Source organism: Pituophis catenifer, unplaced genomic scaffold, assembly GCF_029215685.1.
Source record: "Pituophis catenifer annectens isolate HBS135680 unplaced genomic scaffold, rPitCat1.0.hap2 SCAF_1, whole genome shotgun sequence".
Classification (NCBI taxonomy): Eukaryota; Metazoa; Chordata; class Lepidosauria; order Squamata; family Colubridae; genus Pituophis; species Pituophis catenifer.
In genome coordinates this window covers 192492803-192518625 of record NW_027256881.1, presented here as the reverse complement: position 1 = coordinate 192518625, position 25823 = coordinate 192492803, and the positions used below count along the sequence as shown (strand labels likewise).

The 25823-nt window shown below is 36.0% G+C and overlaps 1 protein-coding gene across 3 annotated transcripts in view; it reads right to left on the bottom strand.

Moving 5' to 3' along the window:
• The window catches only part of ZNF385B (zinc finger protein 385B), a 206982-nt gene that overhangs the window by 24034 nt on the left and 157125 nt on the right, over positions 1 to 25823 (bottom strand). For 2 of the 3 annotated variants that reach the window (XM_070956875.1, XM_070956874.1), the window contains exons 2-3: positions 25140 to 25250; positions 5762 to 5924 (exon numbers count right to left, since the gene is read on the bottom strand). In XM_070956875.1, the coding sequence (XP_070812976.1) occupies positions 5762 to 5924; positions 25140 to 25250 (274 nt within the window). Of the gene's footprint in view, positions 1 to 188; positions 192 to 5761; positions 5925 to 25139; positions 25251 to 25823 lie in introns of all 3 variants that reach the window. The other variant, XM_070956873.1, reaches the window with a different exon arrangement.

Sequence of the window (25823 nt, the reverse complement as noted above, 5' to 3'; positions counted from 1 at the left end):
GGCTAAGCAGCTTGGAAATAAATTAATGAGAGGCTTAATTTGATAGTTGATAGTATCCTTTATTTTTTTCAGAGCTGATAACTTGATAAACTCTAACAACGTTTTTGTTTAGCTGTTCTATTATTTCATTGAAGTTCTTCCTTTCTGATGATCCTTTAGCAATTTCTGTTCTTTATAAAAAAAAATACCTTCTCTTATTTCTCCAGTTCAACTTGTGTGGTATTTCTATTTTTTTTTTTCTATATCCAGTACTGATAAAGACCGAACTTATTCCTTCTCTGTCCTCATTTATACTCATATTTTTGTTGCTGACACATTATTTTCATTACTATCCTTTATTTGCCTATTTAGAAATAAAGCCCAGAGGGGGGAAAGATACAACTTTACTATACACAAGAGATAATATCTAGTGGTAGTAAAAAAATTTAGATGGCCAAAATGATTTCAGTTGTACCATTAATATAATACTGTATATGTTACCTCCAGACTTTTTCATTCTGGTTTTATTGCTTAACAGTTGTCTTCAAATTACAGTGTATTATTTGTAATATTCCAGTCCCACCTGTGAAAATACAGTTTCATTTCTATCATCTTTCTGTCTAAAGGTAAATGTAATTGACTTGTGCTTGTAAAATCACAGTGGTAGATATATGGGGCCAGGCTCTACCTTTAGCCTAAGTGCGATAATTCCTGCAGTTATCTCAAAAAGGTGACTATTGGGAGCCAGTGCAGCAGACACCTGGCTGAGTTCTCTAAACTGGGTTCTACTTTTCAGACAAGGTTGAATAAGCGCCCTCATCAGTAGTACTGATGGAAGAAGGTTTACTCGCCAACCCAGCCAGTTCATGTCTGTAGAATGGGGAAGGGTGTCTTTGTTTGTGTCAGATTAGCCCTGGCAGTTTTTACCAACTAGGAGAATTTCCTACTGTCTCTCTAGATTTATTCAATGGATGTTAGATAGAAATGTGATTAAATGGATATGAGCTCCGCTATAATTATCTGCTTGATATTCTCAGCTTCCATAACTTGTATACGACTCTAAGCCTGAAATAATTTGTAATAATCATTAACTCTTCTTGTAAACTAAATTAAGTTTATATTTTATAGGTGTATGCGTATATCTATGTACACACACACACACATACACACATATAAAACAACTATTTGTAAGGAGTGGACTACCTGCAGCCTTCAGTTCTTCAATTATTGAAAAGTGGCTACTTAATATCCTTCCATTTTGAAATTGAAAACTGCAGTTTAACCCCCAAAATAGCCCATTCAGATTAAAAAATAAATAAAAGAAAAGAAAGATCTAAATATCTTTAGAGGAAGAGTTTAGAAGAAACCTATGGCAACCTATGGATTGTGGTCACATCCATTTTATGGACCTCGGGCCAGTGGTGGGATTCAATTTTTTTAACAACCGGTTCTGTGGGCGTGGCTTAGTTGGGGGGTGTGGCTTGGTGGTCGTGTGACTGGGTGGGCGTGGCTAGCTGGTCATGTGACCGGTGGGCGTGGCTATCTGCATAGGGACTACAGAGGGCTGAAAAAAGTCATTTTTGATGGTCCTCGCACTTTTGACCGGTCCTCGCACTTATGACCATCCTCACATTTATGCCTGTTGTGGCATTCTTAACAACCGTGTCACTCATTTCACAACTGCTTCTCTTCATCATGGTGACAAGATAGGGCAAAAACGTAAAATGTGAGGACAGTCGTAAGTTTGAGGACTGGTCAAAAGTGTGAGGACCAGTCAAAAATAACTTTTTCAGCCCTCTGAGTAGTCCATATGCATAAAAGGATACAGCAATAGAGAGGGATGAGGGAAGGGAAGGGAAATTAGAGTAGGAGTGAGGGTAAGAGAGGGAGGAAGAGAGGAGGAGAAGGAGAAAGGAAGAGGAAGTAGGGAGGAGAAGAAGAGGGGGAGGAAGAGAAACTAAGAAGGAAAGAAAAGAGAGGTGGTAGGTTTGAGGAGAAAGATTGCTGTACAATAAAAAAGATGAAAGGGAAGAAAGCCAACCCCAAACAAATATAAAGATATTAAGATAAAGAATGAATTGTTAAACTTTAAAGAATAAAAGAGAACAAGTATGAATAAATAACAATAATTAGAAACACACATACAAACATACAATGTATTTTCTTTGAACAGAGTATTTGGCCGATTCACAAATTTAAACAGTGTTTAGTCATTTCAATTAAATTTACAATTTCTATATTTCCTTTTTGCCATATTTATTCCTCATCTATTTTTGTAAAAAAACAATATTACCCTTTATCCTCATCTCTAATCTTAATCAAATTCAATTTTCCCTTCTATTCTATATTATATCCCTTCCCATTGTCATCTATTTTTATATCCATCCTCACATTGGTTAATATGTAATATTACAGTTGTTTAATATGAATTCAACATTTTAATATAAATCAATTAGTTATATAACTTTTTTGTATATTAATCAATATGAACATGAATATTCCAATTATTTCCATGCAATCCAATTTCTTACAAATCAATTAATTATATTTACTACTAATAATAAACCAAATAATTTCCTCCATATATTCCTCCAAACCACAACTTAACCATTTCTGCTTTCAACACAATATACAATTAATAGTATCTCAATTATTACAATTCTCTAGTTAAATAGAGCTTTTTTTCTTTTGTGTTTTAAAATCTTGAACTCTCCTCTTTTGCCCTAAATTTCCCATTGTTTGCACCTACCTTTTTTGATGAGGAAAAAGAAATCTGCCTGCCTAATTTTCCAACATTGCAGCAATAGTAAAGCCAACAGCCTGCTTTACTTTCAGTTTCGTTTTTCAGCATAGCTAGTGGAAAAAAAACCTGCTCCAGCAAGCAGCAGAGCCCTGAGCAAAACAGCTGAGAGCAAATCAGCTGAGAGTCGGGAGCCGATCTAATCAAGGGCTAATTAGCCAATGCTGAAGCTCCAGGGGCCAATAAAATTACAAAAAACACCAAACCATTTGTTAAATTGCTGGCTCGCCTGCCCCTTGCCCACCACTATTTATTGGCAATAGGTGCGGAGGGGCGGGGCAAGGGGCAGGGTGAGCCAGCAATTTAACAAACGGTTGGCAGAACCCCCTAGAACTGGCAGAATCCCGCCACTGCCTCAGGCTCTTAAAATCTATCTTCGTAATTACTGATGTATGATAATAGCCTTCAATTCCTGCAAAGAAGAGACCAATGTTACAGGTAGTCCTCAACTTACGATCACAATTTTTTATTTTTTTTAAATTTGATTTATATGCAGCCCTTCTTCGGAGACTCAGGGCGGCTTACAGTGCATTAAGCAATAGCCTTCATACTTTTGTATATTTTATACAAAGTCAGCTTATTGCCCCCACAAACTGGGTCCTCAATTTACCTAGGATGGAAGGCTGGAAGGCTGAGTCAACTTTGAGCCTGGCAAGATTCGAACTTACTTTAATTGCAGACAGCTGCAATTGAGCCCAAAATGTATATTGCTGAGTGAGAAATTCGTTAAGTGAATTTTGCCCCATTTTACGACTTTTCTTGCCACGTTTGTTAAGTGAATCACTGCAATTGTTAGATTAGTAACACCAGTGTTAAGTGAAACTGGCTTCCCTATTGACTTTGCTTGACAGGCCGTAGCAAAAGGTGAGCACATGACCTCAGGACACTGCAACTGTCATAAATGTGAATCAGTTGTCAAGCATCTGAATGTAAATCATGTGACCATGGGGATGCTGCAATGGTCAATGTGAAAAATGGTCATAAGTCACTTTTTCAGTGCCATTGTAACTTCAAATGGTCACTAAATGAATTGTTGTAAGTCGAGGACTACCTGTATTATGAGCCTGCCTCAATTTAAGAAAAAAAAAACATTTTTTACTCATTTAATCCATGGTGATGTAATCCAGTTCAGGTTATTTGTGATTCAATTGGTGATCCTGATATACCAGTTATATCTATAACACAATCTCTAACTTGCTTCATGCTTCCTTTAGAATAGGGGTGTCAAACTCAAGCCCGGGGGCTGGATCTGGCCCGTGGGGTGCTTAGATCTGGCCCGTGGGGCTGCCCTGGAAACAGCAAAGGACTGGCCTGTGGTGCCTCTGCCAGAGAAAATGGAGCATGTGTGGACCATGAGCGGCCCTCCCGAGCTCCGTTTTTGCTAGCAGAGGGTTGCAGGAGACTGTTGCAGCCAAAAATTGAGTTCGGGAGCCCGTTTTCACTGGCAGAGCACTCAGGCCACCACAGGAGTCCCCAACATGAGTGATGTCGAGCTGGCCATGCCCACCTTGGTCACGCCCAGCCCAGTCCCCCGAGGTCAAACACAACCCTGATGCGGCCCTCAATGAAATCGAGTTTGACACCCCTGCTTTGGATTATATTTATAAATTTACTAAGGGAAAGATCAGAATAAATTTAAAATCTATTGCATTTTCTCCTCCCTCCCCTGGTGTGGAACCAATTATATTTCCATGGTTAGATTTACAAAGAACTGTAATATTGTGGATGATGCTTGAACTTTACCGTGGATTATAAATTTACACAGAAAGACCATTCCACTAATTATCAAGTGAAATACAAGAAATATGGGCTTCTTAAAGTAGAGAAGAAATAGTAAACTAAATGCTATTACCTAGAAATTCCAGATTTATTATTGTGATTCAACCCTCCCCAGAGAGCCCCAGGAACATGCTCATACAAAAACACTTTTCTGCCCTCTAATTCATTATTTTGGCCCCCTTGGAACACTAAGCTAGCAAAAGCATGTCTCTGTGAAAATTAAGAGTTTTTGTACATTTCTCAGCTGCACACATATAGCTATGACTGCTGGCACAACTGATCACTGGATTTAGAGATCAGAATTGTTGGTAGCTTCCCCACAGTCTTTTTACTAGACTTCTTAACTTTGATTCTGCTTGCCAACTATGGGGAAGCTCAATTATACCCACTCTTTCAACTAACAGATTATGAGGAAAAGGGAGATCCTTTAGTTTTTGACAATAGTGGAGCCTAAAAGTAGCAAGAAAGATGAAGGTTAACATATCCTACTCATGGGAGTTTTGTAAGTAGCCCTTGTTGAGTGCCAATATTGATAGATTGGAGACAACAGGTTTGATCTCTGATATTATATTAAGACTCTGCAATAAGATATCTGTGAAATATTGCAATGGGTAATGTGATTCAGGTTGCATTCATTCCCACCTTGGGGAAAAATGGATCCTATTCACCTTTGCCTATATAAATTAAACTATGCTATTTTTAATAATTAGCCCAAGATGAGGCATAAGTATGTATTAACTACCAATGGCATAATAAAACAACTGATATTTATATGTAGGAAAGAGAATGTGCTTGGGGCCATTTAAAAGCAAACAGCATCACATTGATGGCTAGTGGAAAATACAATAATATATCATCTCTCTTTATCCATTTGAGAGCTACCACTGGAGGCAACTTTTAACACAGATAGCTGAATCACTCTATCAGCATCTCTCTATTAGATCTGCTATCAGTATTTGCCAATCACTGGTCAATGACTAAAAGTTTAATAGATATTCAGTGGAGAAACAGGAGGACCAAATGAAGTTTCATAGGGAATCTGACCCACCAGTTTTAACAATCACTTTCTCTTTCAGAAAGGAGAGCCTTATACAGTTTTATTACAAATATTGGCACTGAAATAGACAGAGAGCATCTAGACAAAAATCTCACATAAATCAAGAAGGAGAAGCAAAGAATGTATAGAATGAAAATTTCATTGACCTGATTTGTTAGAGATGTTGGCCGGGACCGGCGTGGCAGAGCCGTTCATGTTAGCCATTGCGCTGTTCTTGGAAACACTTGCTTTTGGTCTAGTTTTCGTTGCTTCTAGTGCTTTGACCTTCTTGGCATGTTTACTTCCTTTGTAGTGGGCCTCAGCCTGGCTCTACAAAGGAGAACAAATCAGGCTCAACATTCATACTTGATATCACTCACAGATGAGAAGGTGGAAAAAGAAAAGTTATACAACTTCCAATAAGAGGCACTACATTCTTTTGCCTAAGAAAAGTTAGTAGTGCTTCATTGTTAATATTGTTCCAGGATTTCACAAGACACTTTTCTGACTTTAACTGAGATCTTTTTGAGGTACATGTATTTTCATGGATTACAGCAAAAGGATCTACCTCCTTATTAGTTTTTGACTTATACTCTACTATAGTTTTAACCCATCGCAGGAAGTTAAATGAAATTAGATTTGGAAATTAGATATTTATCTGACTATAAAGGGCCCAATTTTACTTCCAATTAGAATACATTTCTATTGAAACCACTATAAGTTTGCATAAGATTATAGCCTACTTATTTGTACCAGACTTTCTGAAAGCACACTTGCTTGTTTATGATGGTCTGTGTCTATTACTAGTCCTATACAGTACAGTTTTTATTTTACTTAAAGATAGGAATCCTGTCCTACGTGCAAAATTACATTTGCTTCTGATATTACTTATATTTTACTTTTTTTAAAACATGGAGGCATAAAGCCTCTTTTTTTATTACATAAACAATCCAGCAGGTATTATTACACAACATTGAGTAAAATCTACATTACATATGGATAGTCTACTAGCACTTTAAGTACTATATACTTCAAATATGGTTTTGGCAAACGATTCTTATTAAAGAGCCTTTATAATATTTGCTTGCTAGAAAGTCAGCCTTACTGAAATCAGAGGAATTTCTTTTTGGATAAACAAGTTTAGTATTACTAGTTCATAAATTCCAATTGATTAAACAGTTTCCCTCCTTCTTTGTATGATACTAATAAAATTGAAAACATTGTAATAGTTTTAATAATCTTTATTGTGGTCCATATTTTGGTGATAGATTATTATGTGTTTGCATGTACACATATAATTTTAACTTTATTTTCTGTGCAGTTTTAAATAGAGAACATGATTGGCCCCAGAGGTGGGTTCTACTTACCTTTACTAGTGGTTTGCAATGGGGCCGCGCGCAAGTGCAGAAGCTTCTGCGCATGTGCAGAAGGATTTTCATGACGTCAGGGTCAGTGGGCAGGGCCTCCCGCCAGTTTTACTACCGGTTCTATAGAACCGGTGCGAACTGGGGGCAACCCATCACTGATTGGCCTTATAGAAATACAGTGTTTTCTTTTTTTTAGAACAGAAAATGTGTTTGGTGTTATTTGCTTCTTAATCTAACTGCTGAATCTTAATGTTTTACTTGATTCTGAAGATAAGTTATTTACATGTCACAAGGATTGTTACTGAGCACAGATGTATGCAGTATGTGCATTTTCCTTTTCATTCCATCTGTTTGACTTACACCCAGGTGGTCAGGTTGCCTTATTACGTGCGGTCCCAGAGTGGCTGTTCTGTAGCACCTACTTGCACTCAAACTAATTCAGTCACCCTTTCTATAGCAACATAGTGTTAACAGCACCCTGAAGAGTTTGGAATCTAGCAGAGGTGCTGAGAAAAGCTTTCATGCTTGAAAGCTGGCTTTCAATTTAACACAAGCAGTCAAGAGGCTGTATTCCTAATGCATGTCAGCCATGGCATTATTCTTAGTGGCAGATTGCATGACACAACAAACATCTTGTGTATTGTATTTCTTTCTATGTGTGTGCCACTAAAGTCTGGTCATACTTTAATGATAGGTATGATGTTTTTTTTTCTTTCAATTGCCATACAGAGGAAGAATTATTTAATAAATGAAAGTGTGCTAGAGTATTATACACAGTACTTATGTATTATATAATGCACTTGCAATTATAATTATTATAAAGTTATATACAATTTTCTGTTGTTCAAGAAGCAGCAGACATGTAAGAGCAGTAGTAAACTTGTCTATCACTGCGATAGCAAGCTAACTATTTGTTGACCAAGAATAGTTATGAAATCCTGAATTGTATAATAAAAATTACACTTAAGATGCTTTCAGACGCTACTTTTATTATGCAACCATCCTGCATTGTTCATTAAATTACATAAGGTAATTCACTCAGACAACTCTGTCTTCCATTGGAATCAATTCCACATTTCTCTAACATGTTTTTCATTGTTTTATTTCTATTAAGGAGAAAACAGAGTCGCTGCACATCCTTTGAGTGGTAGCTATAGGAACCATTTGTCTGGAAGCTCTTCTAACTTGTCCCTCAGGCCCAGCTATTTTTTTCTATTCCTGCCATCACATTTCTAGGCACTGTTATTGCTTTTAGCTTTCTAAAGTAAAAAAAAGGACTATGTGCTCTGTGAATAGCATATGTAAACCGACTGTGTCAATAGATATATCAGTAAAGGAAGAGAGGAGATGGGGGTAGACCGCTCTAAAACAATTTTCTCTCAAGAATTTTACAAAAATGACAGCAGAAAGCAAAAAGTCCCCAAGTGCCTCTTTTAACAAAATATTTTTCTATTACTTCCTTTTCAAATGTCAAGGACAACTCATATGAAATAAATTGGAGTTCTCCTGGTTCATTCATTACCTATAAGGAAAGAGTAGAGCAATATAGCATTATTAAAGGTAGCTTCAGAGCCACATGGGAAGCAATCTGAACTCTCCACTAATCAGTCAATAGTGGCCTTGGTCACTTTCCATTAAACCAGATCTGCTTGCACAAAATCCTGCCCTTGAAGCTGAGACCAAACCTCATAACGTAGGGTCAACTGCAACAATGTCAACAGTGTCAAATTCATACTGTATGAATTTGAAGCCATGTCTGCTTATACCCATATAGAGACTATTCTTCTGTTCATTACCCAGTGATTCCGTGTCTGTGGTCTTCCCAAATGGAGAGGTCTAACACCATTAATCAAAAGATGGCTGAATGGATTATGCTATGTTTTACTTCTGGAGAAAAAAAAATGATTGAAGAAGTGGTAGGTTAAGACAGGAGGGCTGCAAAGGAAACTTCTGAACCCCTTGTAAACTTCTATGAACAAAGCAATGTAACTGTGGAACACATTCTCCATTTGGAATATTTTTTAATCCAGACTCTTTTTTTTTTGCATTCACATTTATTTTGAGGGGTTCCTTATTTCCACAATCCTATCTCCAAAGATGATGCAACTTCAGGAGATGTGGCTCTTCGAAAATTAAGCGTTGAGATTCTCTGAGCGCAGCTACTCATTAAGTTTAGAGCATATGGATGGGTAGTGTAAACCATGCCTCTTTCAGTGTTTTCACTGTAACTTCATTCACAGAATAGCCTGCTCTACTAAAAAGATCCGAGGGCAGAATAAGAAACTACAACATGATAAGCAGAGGTGAACCTGAGACAAAGGGTTACTCCATGTAGAGTTCATGTAAAAAGCCTTTCTACTAATAGTTGCGATGAGTACAATATTAATCTTAAACTACGGCTGGCTTTGCTTCACTTCATTCAATCCTCATTTATTTTATGTGAAATCTGTTCAAAGGACTCAAGCCCAAACAAATTTAAAGCTAATTATAACCTCATTTACATAAAGACGTAGTACAATACTATCCATGATTACTTATAAACAATTCTATTAATTTTATTTTGGTTCTTTCCGAGATAAGTATGTGCATAAATTGTTCTAGACATCCAACTGATAGATACTTCAGTGCTAATTTTTTTTTAAAAAAGATAAGAAAATCTATATTATTATCTTGAAAATGGAAACTATCACCAGTCATATTTTCAAAGCATTAAAAACTCACAGAAATTTTTAGAAAATGGAATATAGAGATCAATCAAAGCCCGACCATCTTATGGATTCATTATTGTTGAAAATTGCATATTACTATCTACATACTATTTACTATATAAGTAGTACTGTTTCTTAGCCATTATGATTATGGTCCCGCATAGTGACTAGTAAATTCAAATATTACCTTCTCTTTTATCCCTCCCTCCCTTTTTGTAATCCTTCTGTACAGATAGTCCTTGACTTATGACCACAATTGGGACCAAATGTCTGCCACTAAGTTATGAGGTCGTTAAGTAAGTGGTGCTCAATTTTATTAAGCAAATCCAGTTTCCCACATTGACTCTACTTGTCAGAAGCCACTGGGAAGATTGCAAATGGTGATCATGTGATCCTGGGATACTGCAACTTTAATTATATGCTCTATTTTTCTTTCTATTCCTCCAAGCAATCATATAATGTTTGCAGTTACTGAAAATTTACAATGATCATATATTGGGTATTCTATAAATGAACATAGTTTCTTAATTTTGCATATTTTACTGCAAGTATATAAGCAACTAGTTCATCTCTAAATTTTGAAAATGTAAAGGCATTTTTTTAATTGACAAAAATTATTTAAAATGATTTTCAATGGCGCATAAAGAGCTTAACTACTATTATTCTCAGATCATATGATTTTTAGTTATTTTTTATTGGCTTCCTAAAATAAACTACTGTTTCTTTTACAGATAGTCCTCATTTAGGGACCACAATTAGGACTGGCAACTCAGTCTTTGAGCTGAGGAGTCATTAAGTGAAACTGCAATTGAGTATATAATCTTACTTCAGCTTTCCTTTGCTTTATAAACCTGTAAAGATTGTAAATGCAAGGACTGGTCACAAAGTTACTTTTTCATCACTGTCATAATTGCAAATGGTTATCAAACAAGTTAGTTGGATTACCTATATGTACAGATTGGTTCAGGCATGATGGCTCAGAAGTTAAAGACACTGAGCTTGTCAGCGCAGGTTCAAGGCCCCAGCTCCTTGCAACGCGTGAGCTTCTATTACTTGCCCCAGCTTCTACCCACCTTGCAGTTTGAAAGCATGCAAGTGCAAGTAGATTAATAGGTACCACTTCGGATTATAATTACAAAGTAAAAACTAATACAGACTAAAAAGAAAAAAGAAAGAAATAGAAGGCATAGAAAAGACAAAAAAAGAGAAAGAGAAAAAAATATTAAGAATATCGTAAAGAAAAGAAATATATAAAGAAGTGCCTTTACCCTTCAAGACAAATATAAATAATTTTAATAACTTCGCACCTTTTTTTAAAATGCACTAGATATCTTCTTCTCATATCCCATCCATCAACAAATCCTGTCAAACAATCATTTGTTATGCAGAAAACTGCTGCATAAAATTTTGATCACTGAAAAAAATTACAATGGCCCGCATAAATAACGATATGAAAAACAGACATAAGTTACCTTTTCTTGATTCTCACTTTGAGATGTTTCTTTGTATCCTAGTGCAACTTGTTATTTTTTTTCACCAAACCACCATTTCCTTTCCTTCATTGCACAATAAAACGACACACAGCAAATGTTTTACTTACAGCTGATTCAGAAATAGTGATATAGACTAAGAGTTACTGTGCTTTTAGTAATACATTGCTCTGAAATCTATTTCCACTATTCAATGATGGAACCTTAACAAATACTATTATGTATACAGCCTGGTGCTTGTCTTCCTCAGCTGTGACTAGACTCAATAATGACATGCAAATTAGCCAATTCCCACCCACTACTCTTGAAATATGCACAACACAAAATATCTGCCCATTTTCCCTTTGATTAATCTGCCCTTTTAGCTTCACTCCAAGGCTGAGAAAAAACAACAACACACATTTGCAACTGAAAAAAAAAACCCAAATCAAAGCATGAAATTATGTACAGAAAGTAATCTATTTTCATAGTTATAAATATTTTAGATTTGCTCTTAATAAACAATAGCTATTTCTTTTTAAACTGGTTCATATGGAAAAAATGAAAACCTCTCAACTGTAAAATTTTATTTAAAGCTGAGGTTGATCTAAATGAAAAAACTGTATTCAGAAAGCATTGCTGATTGGGTCATTGTTATAGATGATTTCTTGTTTTGGCTAACTATAAAAATGTAATGTAAACGTATGAAACACAACAATCTGCAACTATTAGGGACAGATTTGAAAAAGATTAATCAGTTTCATTTTTGGATTAAATGAATAGGCCTTTAATAGACTATGTAATCAATCAGTTAATCTAAACTACTGGCTAGATCTGAGTAGATTTGGAATAATTTTGTTGTCTTCCACAGGGAAGAAAAATGCCAGAGAATTGGAAAGAGGACAATATAGCAAGGAGAAGATTTGGCTTTAAACTATTGGCTGATGTTATTATTGAATAATGACTACATGTTGTTCACAATGATTCTAGCTGACAGATTGAAAATAATCTCGCAAGAATTTATTCATGAGAATCAATGTGTGGTTTTCCCCCTTAACTTAGGTAAAGGATAATGTTACAAATGTGTTGGACATTTTGGAATATTTGGAGCAATATAAAGCAAGTTGCTTTGATCTTCTTAGATGCAGAGAAGGCCTTTGACAATTTGAACTGGGCTTTTTTGTTCAAGGTTTTAGAAGATATAATTAAATAATTTTGTTATCTACAAATATTGATATCCTGATCATTGGATTCAAAACTTTCAAAGTAATGGCAATACCGTGTATATATAAATTTGATAAATAAATAACAGAACTATTGCAACAATTTAGCAATATTTTATTTAAAAGAACTTCAAACTTCTGTACTAGCAGAAAGGGTATTCTCCAAAATTATTTCTTATAATTGGCACTTAGGACCTATCAACTCCAGCCCCCATGTCTAATAGTCAGGGATGGTTGAAAATCCAACTGAATCAGTGAAGCATGATAGATTTCTTGCATCTACTCTATATGTGAAGAAAATAAAATAAGGATTTCTGGGGGCAACATAAGTATTAACTGAGTACAGTATTTGCAGGACTATATTTTGAGGACGTATGTCAAAAATGTTAAATGTTATTCTGCATGCAATTTGGTAGTTGTGTACTTATGTTGTAGGATCCAATCTGGGTTGGTCACTGAGACCAGAGGTTTTGTCTTCTGAGCTTTTGGCCTGGAGCCCATCTTCAGGGAACTTCTCTCTAGCAGAGTGTGTGCTGTTCTATATGTGGCATTTATATGGTGCCTGTTGTGAGTGGCTTTTTTATATTATTAGATGTATTTAATATTATGTATTATTGGATGTATCTTTTTATATATGCCAACATTGTTTAAATGTTTAACATTACAAACATAACTGCTATTAATTCGTGTATTTGTTTTGTTTGAGTACAAAAACTGGATTCCCTTTCAGTGTATTATGTCAGTGTATTTTGTTTTTCCTGCAGCTGTGAATCAACTTGTCTGAACCCCAAACCTGAAATGGATTTGAGGCTATTTGAACTCATTCAAAGAGCACCTCCTTTTTTGCTAGTGCCCCTGCTTGTGCATGTACATGCACATAAACAGCAGGAGGAGCCTTCAAAGCAGCTATACGAAGCCCATGCCTACTTTAATATTTCGATAAGCGTACTTAGGTTCTGCCAGCACACTTTGCAAAACATCCTTCTGAATTCTTTATGCAACATTATGCCACCATGTATATTTCCCAGCGCATCCTCCACCTATTAGTTATTAACATCTGAAACTGATTTATGGAAAAATAGCAGATTGAGTTCTCTTGATAGGTCCAGTTATTAAACTGACTAGAAAATGGGCAAAGTGCAAAGACCTACAAGTGCCCCTGAAGTTTACTTCCACCAAGAAAATGATAGGGAGGAGAAAAAAAAGCCCTGGGCTTAAAAAACAAAAACCTGGATGAAATGTACAGAAATTAAGAAAATATGAAATTTGAATAATGAACAAAGAGGCCCTTATTTAAACTGTCTTAACTACAGCCTGGAAAAATACTTGGTCTTTTCTAATGTTTCCTACTTTCTCCGCAGTTATGAGATATGTCCCTTGTGGTCAAATTTCAAACAAAGTGGAGATTTTGCTAAATGGCTTCTTATGGGCCTATCAAGTAACACCTACATTCTGGAAAACAATCACCTCTATATGACGCCTCAGATGAAAAGAGTTCTGAGGCAGCGGCTGCTCTAATTTAGTGCATTTTCAGTATGGCTCTTTTTACAATGCAAACCCAAATTTGGGAAGTCATCAAAGCAGACTGCAATATATGAGCATCAGCAGTAATTTAATTCTGTTTGTCTCTCTTAAGGGGGAGCTTGTGACAGTCATTCTACCTGTGTGGGTTTTTTGAGAGGGCAGGCATATTCTCCCATATTACAGAGAACTGAACTTTATCCAATCCCTCAAGGTTGCTGCGTGCAACCCCATCCTGTCGTTTCCACAGATCAGTCAGGCCGGCAGGTTTTTTTTGTTTTTCAACTGACTAACTGGTGGGCTTCTGAATCTGACTGTGTCTCTCTGGGGGCTAAGGCTGGGGCAGAGGTTTTTTGATAGTTTTCCAAGTAGAAGATAAAAAACTTTAATCAATTCGCAGACAAAATAGCTCTCAGTTCTGGTTTCTCTACACCCTTTGACCCTCATCATATTATTTCCACCCATTTTATTTGTATTCACATTAGACATGCAGTCTCAGAGCAGTGGGGAATAGAGTGGGGTGGGGGTGGGATGCCATAATGTTATTTTATTTTTGTAAAGAAGGAGACAAAGACAATTTTTTTATTAATTCACAGCCAGATACGTGGGATTTGTGCAGAAGTGTGTTGACCTGTGGACGGTGCCCAAGAGATGCAATTTGTATATAGAAGGGAAAGCTGATTGCTTGGTTTCCTCAAGAATGAAGCATTAATTAATATGTAGACAGGTATGCCCACAATTGAATCGGTACAAATGTTAACATAGATCAGAGAATGGAAAGAGAAGAAGAAAGAATTCTGAGTTGTATAGAGTCTATTTTTTTCCGCTGATTGTTCTCTGATGCCCATTTGGTTGGAGATACTAAAAACAGAGTGCAGAAAGAACCATCAATTATCTCTGCCTGGAGGGTGTGGAGGGAAGACCAGCGCTGCCCACCATCTTCTCTCCACCCCAGTTTTTACTGCCTCTTGCATTTATTGCTCCTTGCATTAACTAATTAACATGAAACAGATTATTAGTGAAAATAAGGTGAACACAGGAAGCATAGCCAGATGAATGTTGCAATAGGTTAACTGTTTCAAATGGAAAACGAAAAACTTTGTTAAAGGCTTTGTTAAATAGCTGGTTTTGGAGATAACTTTCAGCACATTATGCCCCTGCAGCCTGTAATCATGTAATATTTCTGTCATGTTGGAACTGAAGCGTTTATCATTTTGTCAGCTCTGCTTGTAAAGCAGAGAATTACCTTCACAGGCTTTTTGAGATTTATGCTTTTAATTACCTCCTATCTGCTTCAATACCTTCCAAACTTAAAGAATCAATATAAATAGACTTTTTGAGGGAGGGGGCACATTTGACAAAAATCCAGCTACACAACTGACAGACATTTGACATTATTTGACATTATTGATTTTTTTCTGGGGTTTTAGTACCAGCTGACATTTAGTAGTAGTAGTAGCTGCTGTTTAAATCTGGCTGCTAGAAATAGTGCAGGCAATAAATATCCATAAATTAACAATTTGTAACAATTGTTGGAATATTAAACTATTGTTCCATTGTTTTAAGGGCTCCTCCATATGCATTATTTAGTATTGGGCTTCAACTTAGGGTTAGGTCAGGGGTTTCCAAACCCTTTCAAGCTCAGAATATGTTAGTTTTTTAAAAAAAGAGTCATGGAACACCTGATCAAGATGCAAAGCAAATTAGTAATTATGTAATGGGTTTTTTTTTTTTAAAAAAAATGGGGAACCTTACAAATTTCTTATGGAACCCTAGGATTCCAGTTAACATAATTTGAAAATCATTGGGACTGAGACTCCTAATCAGGTTGTTTTCAATCTTAGATGCTAGATATCTTTCTTAAGCCCCACTGCATGTAGTGCTACATGCACACCTATTACTACACACTTAATAGTACACAGCTACATGCATACCTATGAGTACACAGTTGATATTGTCAACTTTGCCTGCACCAGACATCTTTTGGGAAGGTAGGATGCCAAACTGAGCTCTCTCTGGCTTCCTTCTTTAAAGTCTGATTGGCATTTTCATCCCATTCATCTATTTAGTGAGTGTATAAACAATAGGATTTGTGGACTGCAATGAGTTATATTTTTCCATTACTTGACATTATAGAGGTGTTTCAGGGCCATTTGGCTTTCGACAAAACAGCTGGTGCAGAGCATAGCTGTCATATGGCAGATGGTAATAAAGCTGTACATTCTTGAAATTGAGCTAGTTGTGATTGTTTTCTCCTCTGTTTTTATTTGAACTACTCTGTTGGTGAACACAAAAAAAGCATAGAAACATAACAAAGGTTTGAGTAAATTCTATGTTTAGAGTAAAATCTCTCAAAAAAGAACACAAAAGATTAAAAATTTTCTCCACATTTTAAGTATTAGTTCAGGTCTAAGAACAGGGTTTAGCTCCCACTATTTGCATGGACAAATGTCCGTTAGCTCAATCTATTTCTGGTAACAATCAGCAGCTCTTCCATGAATACTGTCCATCCATTGTCTTGTCATTCATTCATTCATTCATTCATTCATTCATTCATTCATTTCCTGCCTTATTTTCATAAATAACTCAGGATGGCAAAATATAGCTAATACTCCTTCCTCCTTCTATTTTCCCCACAACTCTCTGAGACAAATGGAGCTGAGGGGGAATGACTGCCCCAAAATCATCCAGCCGGTTTTCATGCCTAAGGCATGACTAAAAGTTACACCTTCACCACTACACTAAACTGGTTCTCATATATCCTCCAATTTGCCAAACATAGTTATTTCTTTTTCTAAGCCATCATATCCTCCTATTTCCTATTTCCTTTTCAATTTCTGCTTCTTAATCTCTAGATACCGATCATTATTTTTTTTCTTCCAGGACCAGTTGATTGGTTCTTCTTGTAGTTCATGCCCCTCCTAGGAACCTTTTCCAATACTTTAATATTTAACATTAACCCAGATTTTTTGCTTTCCATTTTTACTTTCATAAGAAGCTGAATCTTTACTTGTGGCTTAATCCTAACTGCTTTTTTTATTTCAAATGAATGTAGCTTCTTGTTCATTGTAAAGGTTAGTCAGAGGAACAATAATGTGTTCTGCTATATCTATTGACCTTAGTGTGCTATATTCTGATGAGAGCTATACAGTAGCTCTGCTGTGGTCAATAAAGGAAATTTCTTCATTAAATTATCTTGTCATCTCCATTATCCATCTTATGTTCTCTATCTCATTTGGTGTGTGTTTGTCTGTTGCTTTGGTATTTCTCTTTCCACACGCATAGTTCTATTCTTCATTGTAAGACATAGCACAAAATGTTGCTTGTGTGACAAACTGGTACAATGGATTGGTTAGGCGCATTATTCTCTTGTATCACCTTTCTTTGATATAGGCATTTATACCAATCTTTCCCAATCTCTAGAGCAGAGGTCTTCAAACTTGGCAGCTTTAAAACTTGTGGACTTCAACTCCCAGAATTCTCCAGCCAGCATAGCTCTAGAATATAAGTTTTGCTGTATATCTGTGGATATAAAAGTGTTAGCACTTAAGCTACAGCTTGAAAGAGTTCAATATTTGTTGGATTTGTCTCTGTGCTTTTTTGTTTGAGAATTGTGCTCTATCAGAAAGTCCATTATTAGAATCTACCTCATTTTCTAGTGAAATCATTTCCATACACATTCATTCACTCACTCATTCATTCATTCATTTGTTCGTTCGTTCTTCACTTTCTCTCTCTCTGTGTCATTTGGCTCTGTTAGATCTTTTTTATGATTATACTAACTTAGCCACACATTTTCCTCTAATTCTTTTAAAAATATCTCATTTTCCTTTCTTGTTATTATTTACCTATTTGCTGGCATTCTTTATTGATACATCTTTTACTGTCCTTTTTTGCATAATGTTAAAAACCTGCATGCTGTCATCCTTCATCCTTCTTGTTGCCCAAGGCTTTCATCTTTTGTTTTTCTTTGGTTATTATGATAGCTTGTTCTGAAAACTACTTGGATCTTTTTTTTCTTTGAACTTTTGTTCCCTCCCCATCCCTCTTATCTGCCCATGGGCTTCTTAGTTTCTTCTTTGCATAAATTAAAAATTTTCAATCTGTGCATTACATTGATTTGATATTCTGACTAAATGCCCTCCAAATTAAATCCTGCTGGCACAGCTACTGTCTTTAATGTTCTAAGTTTAACTGATGCTTTTGACACCAATAATTCATGGTCTGTTCCACAATCTGCACCTGGAAATTTCCTGGCCAAATTGCACTTCCTTAACTCCTATCATATAGCTAATTTAATTGTGATATTGTCCATCTAGTTATGTTCAAGTGTAAGGACTACTTTTAAGTAGCCTGAAGTAGGAGTGCTTGGCAATGAAGAAATAATTTGCTATATAAGACTCTATTAACTTACCTCCTGCCTTACTATGTTTATGTAATCCAAATCTTCCTGTGATTCTAGGTTCTTCTGTTTCTGGCATTCTAATATCCCGTTTGCATTACTATTTTTTCCAGTTGTTGCCTTTATCACTACTAAATCACAGAATCTCTCAGTATTTTTCTCCATCATGTCTGGAGTAGAGATAAATTTATATAATAATCAAAGTGGACATTCACTTATTTTCCAGATATGATCTTCTTGTTTATGGAATTATAAAATCTGAAACGTATTTAAAGAGTAACTGACACCAAATCAATTAAATCAAGAACATAAACATTTACTTTTAAATGCTAACATGATATACTTTAAAGAGAAAACTTATACAATATCAAGATGTATGTATATAGCCATCTATCAAAACTTAATTAAGTAGAATGAATTGCAACTTTTAAAAAATACCTTTCCTACATATCCTCTCCTGATAGGACTTCACTTGTGCTGGTCCCAACCCCAAGGGAATAATTAATTATTATTACTTTATATTTAATTATATTTAATTATTTAATTATTAATAGAAGTCAGTAACGGTTTGTTACGAACAGGTCATGCCAAACAAATCTTATTACCTTCTTTGATAAAGTTGGACCAAGGAAATAAACACTGTGGTTACAATATACTTAGATTTCAGTACAGGGCTTGATAAAGTAGGTTATACCCTACTTCTTCATAAGTTGGAACAAGATGGAACAATGCAGGATAGACAATACCACTACCAGATGGATCTGTAGTTGATTGACCACCTGTGTTCGGCATGTAGTATTCAATGAAACTCAAGATTCAGAAGGATCTTGACAGACTTGGACCCTAACCAACAATATATAGTTTAGTGATAAGAAAAATAATGTTCTGCACTTAGAAAAAAAAAAACAGATGCACAGGTACAGAATAGGCAGCATCTGGCTTAGCAGTATAAGAGGGTTCTAGGTATCCTGGTGTACTACCACTTAAGTATGAGTGTGCTACAGTTGGCAAAAAAGTCAACACATTCCTAAGCTGCATCAACAGAGGAATAGCATCAAGATCAAGGAAAGTGACAGCACTGCACTATACCACACTGTTGAGGTCACACTTGGAACTCATCCAGGACAACAATAGTCACAACAATATAAAAAAAGATGCAGAGGCCCCTGAAAGAAGAAACAGATGATAAGGGAGGTTAAATCCTATGAAAGGACTAGGTATGTTTACCTTAACAAAGAGAGGGGAGGTATGATAATTGTCTTCCAATACTTGAAGGGCTGTCACAAAACTGAGTGTCAATTTATTCTTCATAGCACCTGACGTTAGGACAAGAAGTAATAAATAAAATTTCTTGATAGTAAGAATTTGTACGCAATGAAACAGTCTGCTAACCAAATTTGTGGGTGGTTCATCACTGAAGATTTTCAAGAAAATATTGGACAACTATTTGTTCAAGGTGGTATGAAGACTCCCGCCTTAGGGAGGGTTGTACTAAAAGACCTCCAAGATCCCTTCCTGCCCTATGATTTTATTTATTCTATGAATAGTCAAGTTTATAAAAACCTTTCCACAGGTCAACATAGTTGGGGCCAACAAAACCATGTTAAATATTTTTGTTATTGTTGTTGTTCTGTTAGTTGTCTAGAGTAAATTAGGAATAGGAAGGGTTTGGTAGAATAGAAAACATTAATAAGGAGAATGATAGAATATGAAAAATATAGATCCTGTATAAGGTATTATGATACTATGATGATCAACTGCCATTTGATGTGCCCTGATTTTCATATTGCCGTGATGGCAAACCTATGGCACATGGAGCCATGTTATCTGGCACACAAGGTGTTGTCCATTCCTCTTCTGGGTTACTGGCGCACATGCGCATGTGACAATCAGCTGGCCTTTGTGTGTGCGGCAATGCCGGAAACTGGACAATCTGGTTTTCTGTTTTCCGACGTGAGCATGCACGCCGGCCAGCTGATCAGTGCGTGTGCATGCGCGGCAGTAACCAGAAGACTTGCTTGCTGGTGTACATGTGCGTGCCGGAAACCAGAAGTACCTTATCTGGGGCACGCATGCCCCCTGGGCAGCTCCTCTTCCTGGTCGCGGCCCTGACAAATGCGAAGTGCTCCCTTTCCAGGACTTGGTGCCGCACGCGAATGCATGAGCTCCCTTTTCGGCACTTGGTGCCAAAAAGGTTCGCCATCACTGTCATATTGCATCCAACCCTAAAGCTTTTTCACCATGTTTGCTGAAAATTTATGGCTCAATTTCCCATTGTTATTAAAGTATTAAAAATAAGTTACTACTGTATTAACGTTGAATAACATAAACTTACATTTATGCCATTTTAACTGAAATTTTGTTGTTGGAAATTATCCCATGAAGTGATATGGCAGGATACAGGTAGTCCTTGACTTACATTCATTTAGTTAGTGACCGTTTGAAGTTACAAGACCGTTTTTCACACTTATGATCTTTGCACATGGGAAGCCAGATTGACTCAATAACCACATTACTAATTTAACAATTGCAGCGATTCACTTAACAACTGTGGCAAGAAAGGCTGTAAAACAGGACAACACTCAGTTAATAACTGTCTTACCTAGCAGTGGAAATTTTGGGCTCAATTATGATTGTAAATCAATGACTACCTGTATAAATCTAAGTCTTAACATAATTCATTATAGCTTATAATATAAAATGTGGTTTGAGCTATAATATTAGGATAATTCAAAATGAGCACAGCATGTATAAAAATCTGAAACTCTGTTCCCAAACCCAGGACAAAATATGAAATCCTAATTCTGTTACTGTATGTAAGCTGACAGCACTGCATTTAGCATAGCTTGTCAATCATTTTTAAAATCTTGGAATAGTGTTGCTTTGTGATGAAGCCCTGTAGCTTCCAGCAAAGTTGTTCACAAAAATGGAACAAAACAAACAAACACCCTGAGTTTCTTTGTTTGGCATTCTTGGGAAACCTAGTACATATTACAGAGTGATCAGAGATATCAAACACTCGTAGACAGGAATATCCTGAACTACTTCTGGTTTGGAAGATGCTGTCAACCCAGCCTTAGAATACTACTGTGCTGTTTTCTGCAGGGGAATAGAATGATCAGGTATTCTTCACACCTTTGTCCCCTAGTCAAACATACCTGGAAGAGATATGTATCTGAAATCATTTGTTGAACAGAATGGCAAGCCTTTCCTTAAAAAGAAAGGGAAAAAAAAGCAGAGACGACATGACCGCCTAATAAAATTTTAAACATCCCTCACACTTTGATGGTTTTGGTTAATTATTTTTCCATTATTTACTTGCTTAGTAAAACCTTCTGTTTTCTCATTTTTTAGGGGAGCTTTTGCCCTTGATCCCCTAAAAGGTCTAAGAGTTGGTTATTCAGGTCATCTCAACTTTTAATTCATAGCTGTGACTGTGTAGAGAGCTACATTGTAGTTCTTTATGTCACTTTACACATCTGTATTAATGTAGTAAACAGTATTAATGGCAATCTCAGTAAGAAGCCTAGTGCTGTTTTAAATGTAGTACAGAAGGTAATTAATTGCCCGGAGGTTAACTGCTGAAAGAAAAAATTAATTAGATGGAAACCTTTTTTGTACTTTTAAAATACTTTCTTTACAGCAAGAACACATTAGAATTTACTTTGGGCTCTATTGTAGAAGTTATATTTAGATGTTCATCTAAGTTATTCCTTCCAATATGATATAAGTCACACGTGTTCAAAGTACAACTCTTATTTTGGCTCATGCAAATATTTGAATTAGAGATGGGCAATCTTTTTTGGTCTAAAGTCTGATTTAGCCTCCTTGTGGCATGCTGAGGGCTGCATTCCAATAGTGAGCAGGGTGAAACCTACATTAATATTTAATAAATTAAATGCATGAATAAATACATTAAAAATTCTGTTTCTTAATGCGATCAGCCAGCCACATGTTTCTAAAAAGTCTAGAAAAAGATCACAAACATCTTAGATTCATATGTATATTTTCTATCTTTGCATTCTTTAACAAAATGAATATAAATCTTGCTACTGCTGCAACTCCATCTCTCTCTCTCTATCTCACATATACACACACACACACACACACACACACACCCCTAGCTGTATTTCAGAAGAACAAAGGAAGAGCTTTATGTTTACCTAGATGTCATAATTTCTGACTGACTAATCTCTAACGTAAGAGAAATTTTGGATAAGCTATCAAAACAAAAATATCATGCACATATTCATGTTATGTCAAATCATATTTTATGCTATTAAAGCCATTTGAGCACCATGTGAATCCATCCTTGTTTAGAGTTAGCATCCTACACAAAGATATAGGAAAAATTATTTTCCAAACATTTGTAGCCAACCCCACTCTCCTGCCAGCATAACTGCAATAAGAAAGAATCATCTAGCCCATAAGAATTAGTGTGAGGAGAACAGTTTTCAGAAATGGTGCACAAACAAAGGGTTAAGTGGAAGTGCAGATGGAGAAGAAACCTAAGGCAGCTCAGTGATTATTCTCAGTGGGCATTGCTAAATATTACAGGACAGCAGGAAATAGATGAATGAAATGGATTTGGGATACACATCAATGTAAATCATTCTAAACTTGACTGTAAAAAATATGATTTCTTTAATAGAGTTGTCAAAGTCTGGAATGCTCTATCTGATCCAGTTGTCTCAGCTACAAATTTTCACAGTTTCAGTCACAAATTGACTTCTGTGAATCTTACTTCATACTTAAGTGGTCAGTAGAGGGGGCAGGCATAACTGCACTAACGTGCCTATAATCTCTGTCATTTTTTTTTCTTTTATTCTTGTTCTCGATTTTGTTTGACAAATTCTAATAAATAAAATAAATGTTAATGAATAATGACCCCCATCTTCCCTGGGCAGAATGGCCATGGTGAAAAATATAAGACCCAGAAGTTCAACAAATTTCCAATGCTACATATTTCCCAGCTGGAATGGAATTATAGGTAGGTGGCAATTAGGGTGACTTCAAATAATATAATATTCAGTTTAGTGTGAATTGTAAATAGATACCAAGTTGTGTTTAATGCAACCAAAAATTCAGTTAATGTCTGCCTATGGCACGCAGAATTGAGGCAAGCGCATGCACGGTTTTATATACTAATAATCTTTATATGTATAAAATGGAGAAAAAGAAAGATTCTGTTAGAGTACAAGTTTAGAATGAAGAGGTTTATTACTTTACAGCAAAAATTTGATGTAATTAAACAACATGAACATGGTCCAGGAAAAGCTATAATAGAACAAGATGTTGAAACCTCTAAGTAAATGGTGGAATTTTTTGGTTATATTTTGCTTTATGTAATTACACTGTTTAACTTAATTTAGAAATTTAAATTAGAAGTACATACTTTTTAATCATAATTGTAATATTCCATTACTATACATATAAAATATTTTGTTTACAATTTTTTTACTGCCTGTTATTGAACTGGAAACAATTGCCATATTTTCCATAGAAATATCACTTCAAGTAGTACAGATTTGAATAATGTGACCTTTTCATGGGATTCATTAACCGACTAGTTATTTTCAAGATTTACTTCTGAATATTTAGTGTCATTGTTAAAGTAAAAGCCAAATATAAAGTTAGAACTTTGTTCATAAAACATATTTTTAAAATATTTTTTGTATTTATTCATTACATTTATTTCGTTAGCATGTAATAAACAAAATAATTTTTAATTACTTCCTCTTGCCTATTTACACAGGAGCAATCCTGAAGTCAAAAGGATAATAATAAACATATTTTGGATTGTACTGCTAGCAAAACTATCTATTGTATTTAATTAAAAATCATTCTATACTGATTCTCTGACCATTTGTCTTATAAACTCATTCTCACTACAGCATTTCTGCCTGCAATTTAAAACTGAAGTAGGAGGGAAAACGTATGCATTGTTAGTAAATTTTGCTTACTATACATGAAAGATTCATCTGTTCACGTTAATGCAGTTTGATAAACCTAACATCTGGCAGATACTGGAAGGACCACTCAATTTATTTTAAAAATGTAATTTTTTTTTTAATCTACTGGTATATGAATCAGTTTGGTATAATGGTTGAAATACCAGGATAGAAACCAGGATAGTGGGAGTTCGAGTCCTGTCTGAGGCACAAAACCAGCTGGGTGACCTTGGAGCAAACCACCTCTGAAAACTTTGCCAAGAAAACTGCAGGGACTTATCTAGGCTAGTCACTAGGAGTCAACAGAATAACGGAGTTGGAAGGGACTCTGGAAGTCTTCTGGTTCAACCCCCTGCTCAGGCAGGAAACTCTATGCCATTTCAGACAAATGGTTGTCCAATCTCTTCTTTAAAAAGTCCAGTGTTGAAGCATTCACACCTTCTGGAGGCAAGTCGTTTCACTGATTAATTGTTCTAACTGTCAGGAAATTTCTCCTGACACTTCCTCCAACTCCGTTATTCTAGGTTGTTTCTATCCTTGATTAGTTTCCACCCACTGCTTCTTGTCCTGCCTTCAGGTGCTTTGGAGGATAGGTTGACTCCCTCTTCTTTGTGACAACCCCTTAGTTATTGGAACACTATATCATGTCACCCCTAGTCCTTCTTTTCATTAAACTAGACATACCCAATTCCAGCAACTGTTCTTTGTATGTTTTAGCTGCGACTACCTTGACTCTCCTTCCTTCCTTCCTTCCTTCCTTCCTTCCTTCCTTCCTTCCTTCCTTCCTTCCTTCCTTTCTACCTACCTACCTACCTACCTACCTACCTACCTACCTACCTACCTACCAACACACACATACACACATACACAAAGCATACATTGAGCAGTAATCAAAAATACTCACATCAGAATTAAAGCGAAGTTGACACACATTGCAGGAGATGACTTGTTTCTTCTTTAGAGGGAGTGACACGCCAAATGTGTGGTTTATGACAGCTTTTTGCACTGGGTCCATCTAGGAAATGAATAACAGCATATTGATATTACAAAAAAAAATGTTTCTGAGAAATGTGTTTTTAAAGAAAGCTGTAAATCGGACAAGTAATGACTGCAGTGAACTTATTATTTGATTTTCTATTTGGCTTTTCTACTGTGGCAAGTTCAAAGCAGCTTATTAATTTTTTCTGCTGCTTTACCATTTGTGCTAAAGAAAATTGGTACTCATAAGGAATATTTGTCACATGGCATTACTATAATTCCCTTCCTGATATGCTGGAGCTGATGGTGTTTGAAAGCTGGTGGTGGTGGAAAATCTCCTTTTGGTGTTGGGTGACATCAGTCTCCTTACCTCTGGTCCTTGCTTTGAAAAAACTCAGGAATTCATGGCCTTCATGACAACCATGGGCTTGTCTGAAGTCATCTTTAGGCCAATTCATATGGGCAGTCATAATTTAGATCTTGTGTTTGCTTTAGAGAAAATTTTACATTATCTGGAAATGGAGAGGCTTTTCATTATTCTGTTTCCATGACTGGATCATGCCTTGAACCAGTTACAGTTAAGAGTAACACATGATAATCATGGGGCAGC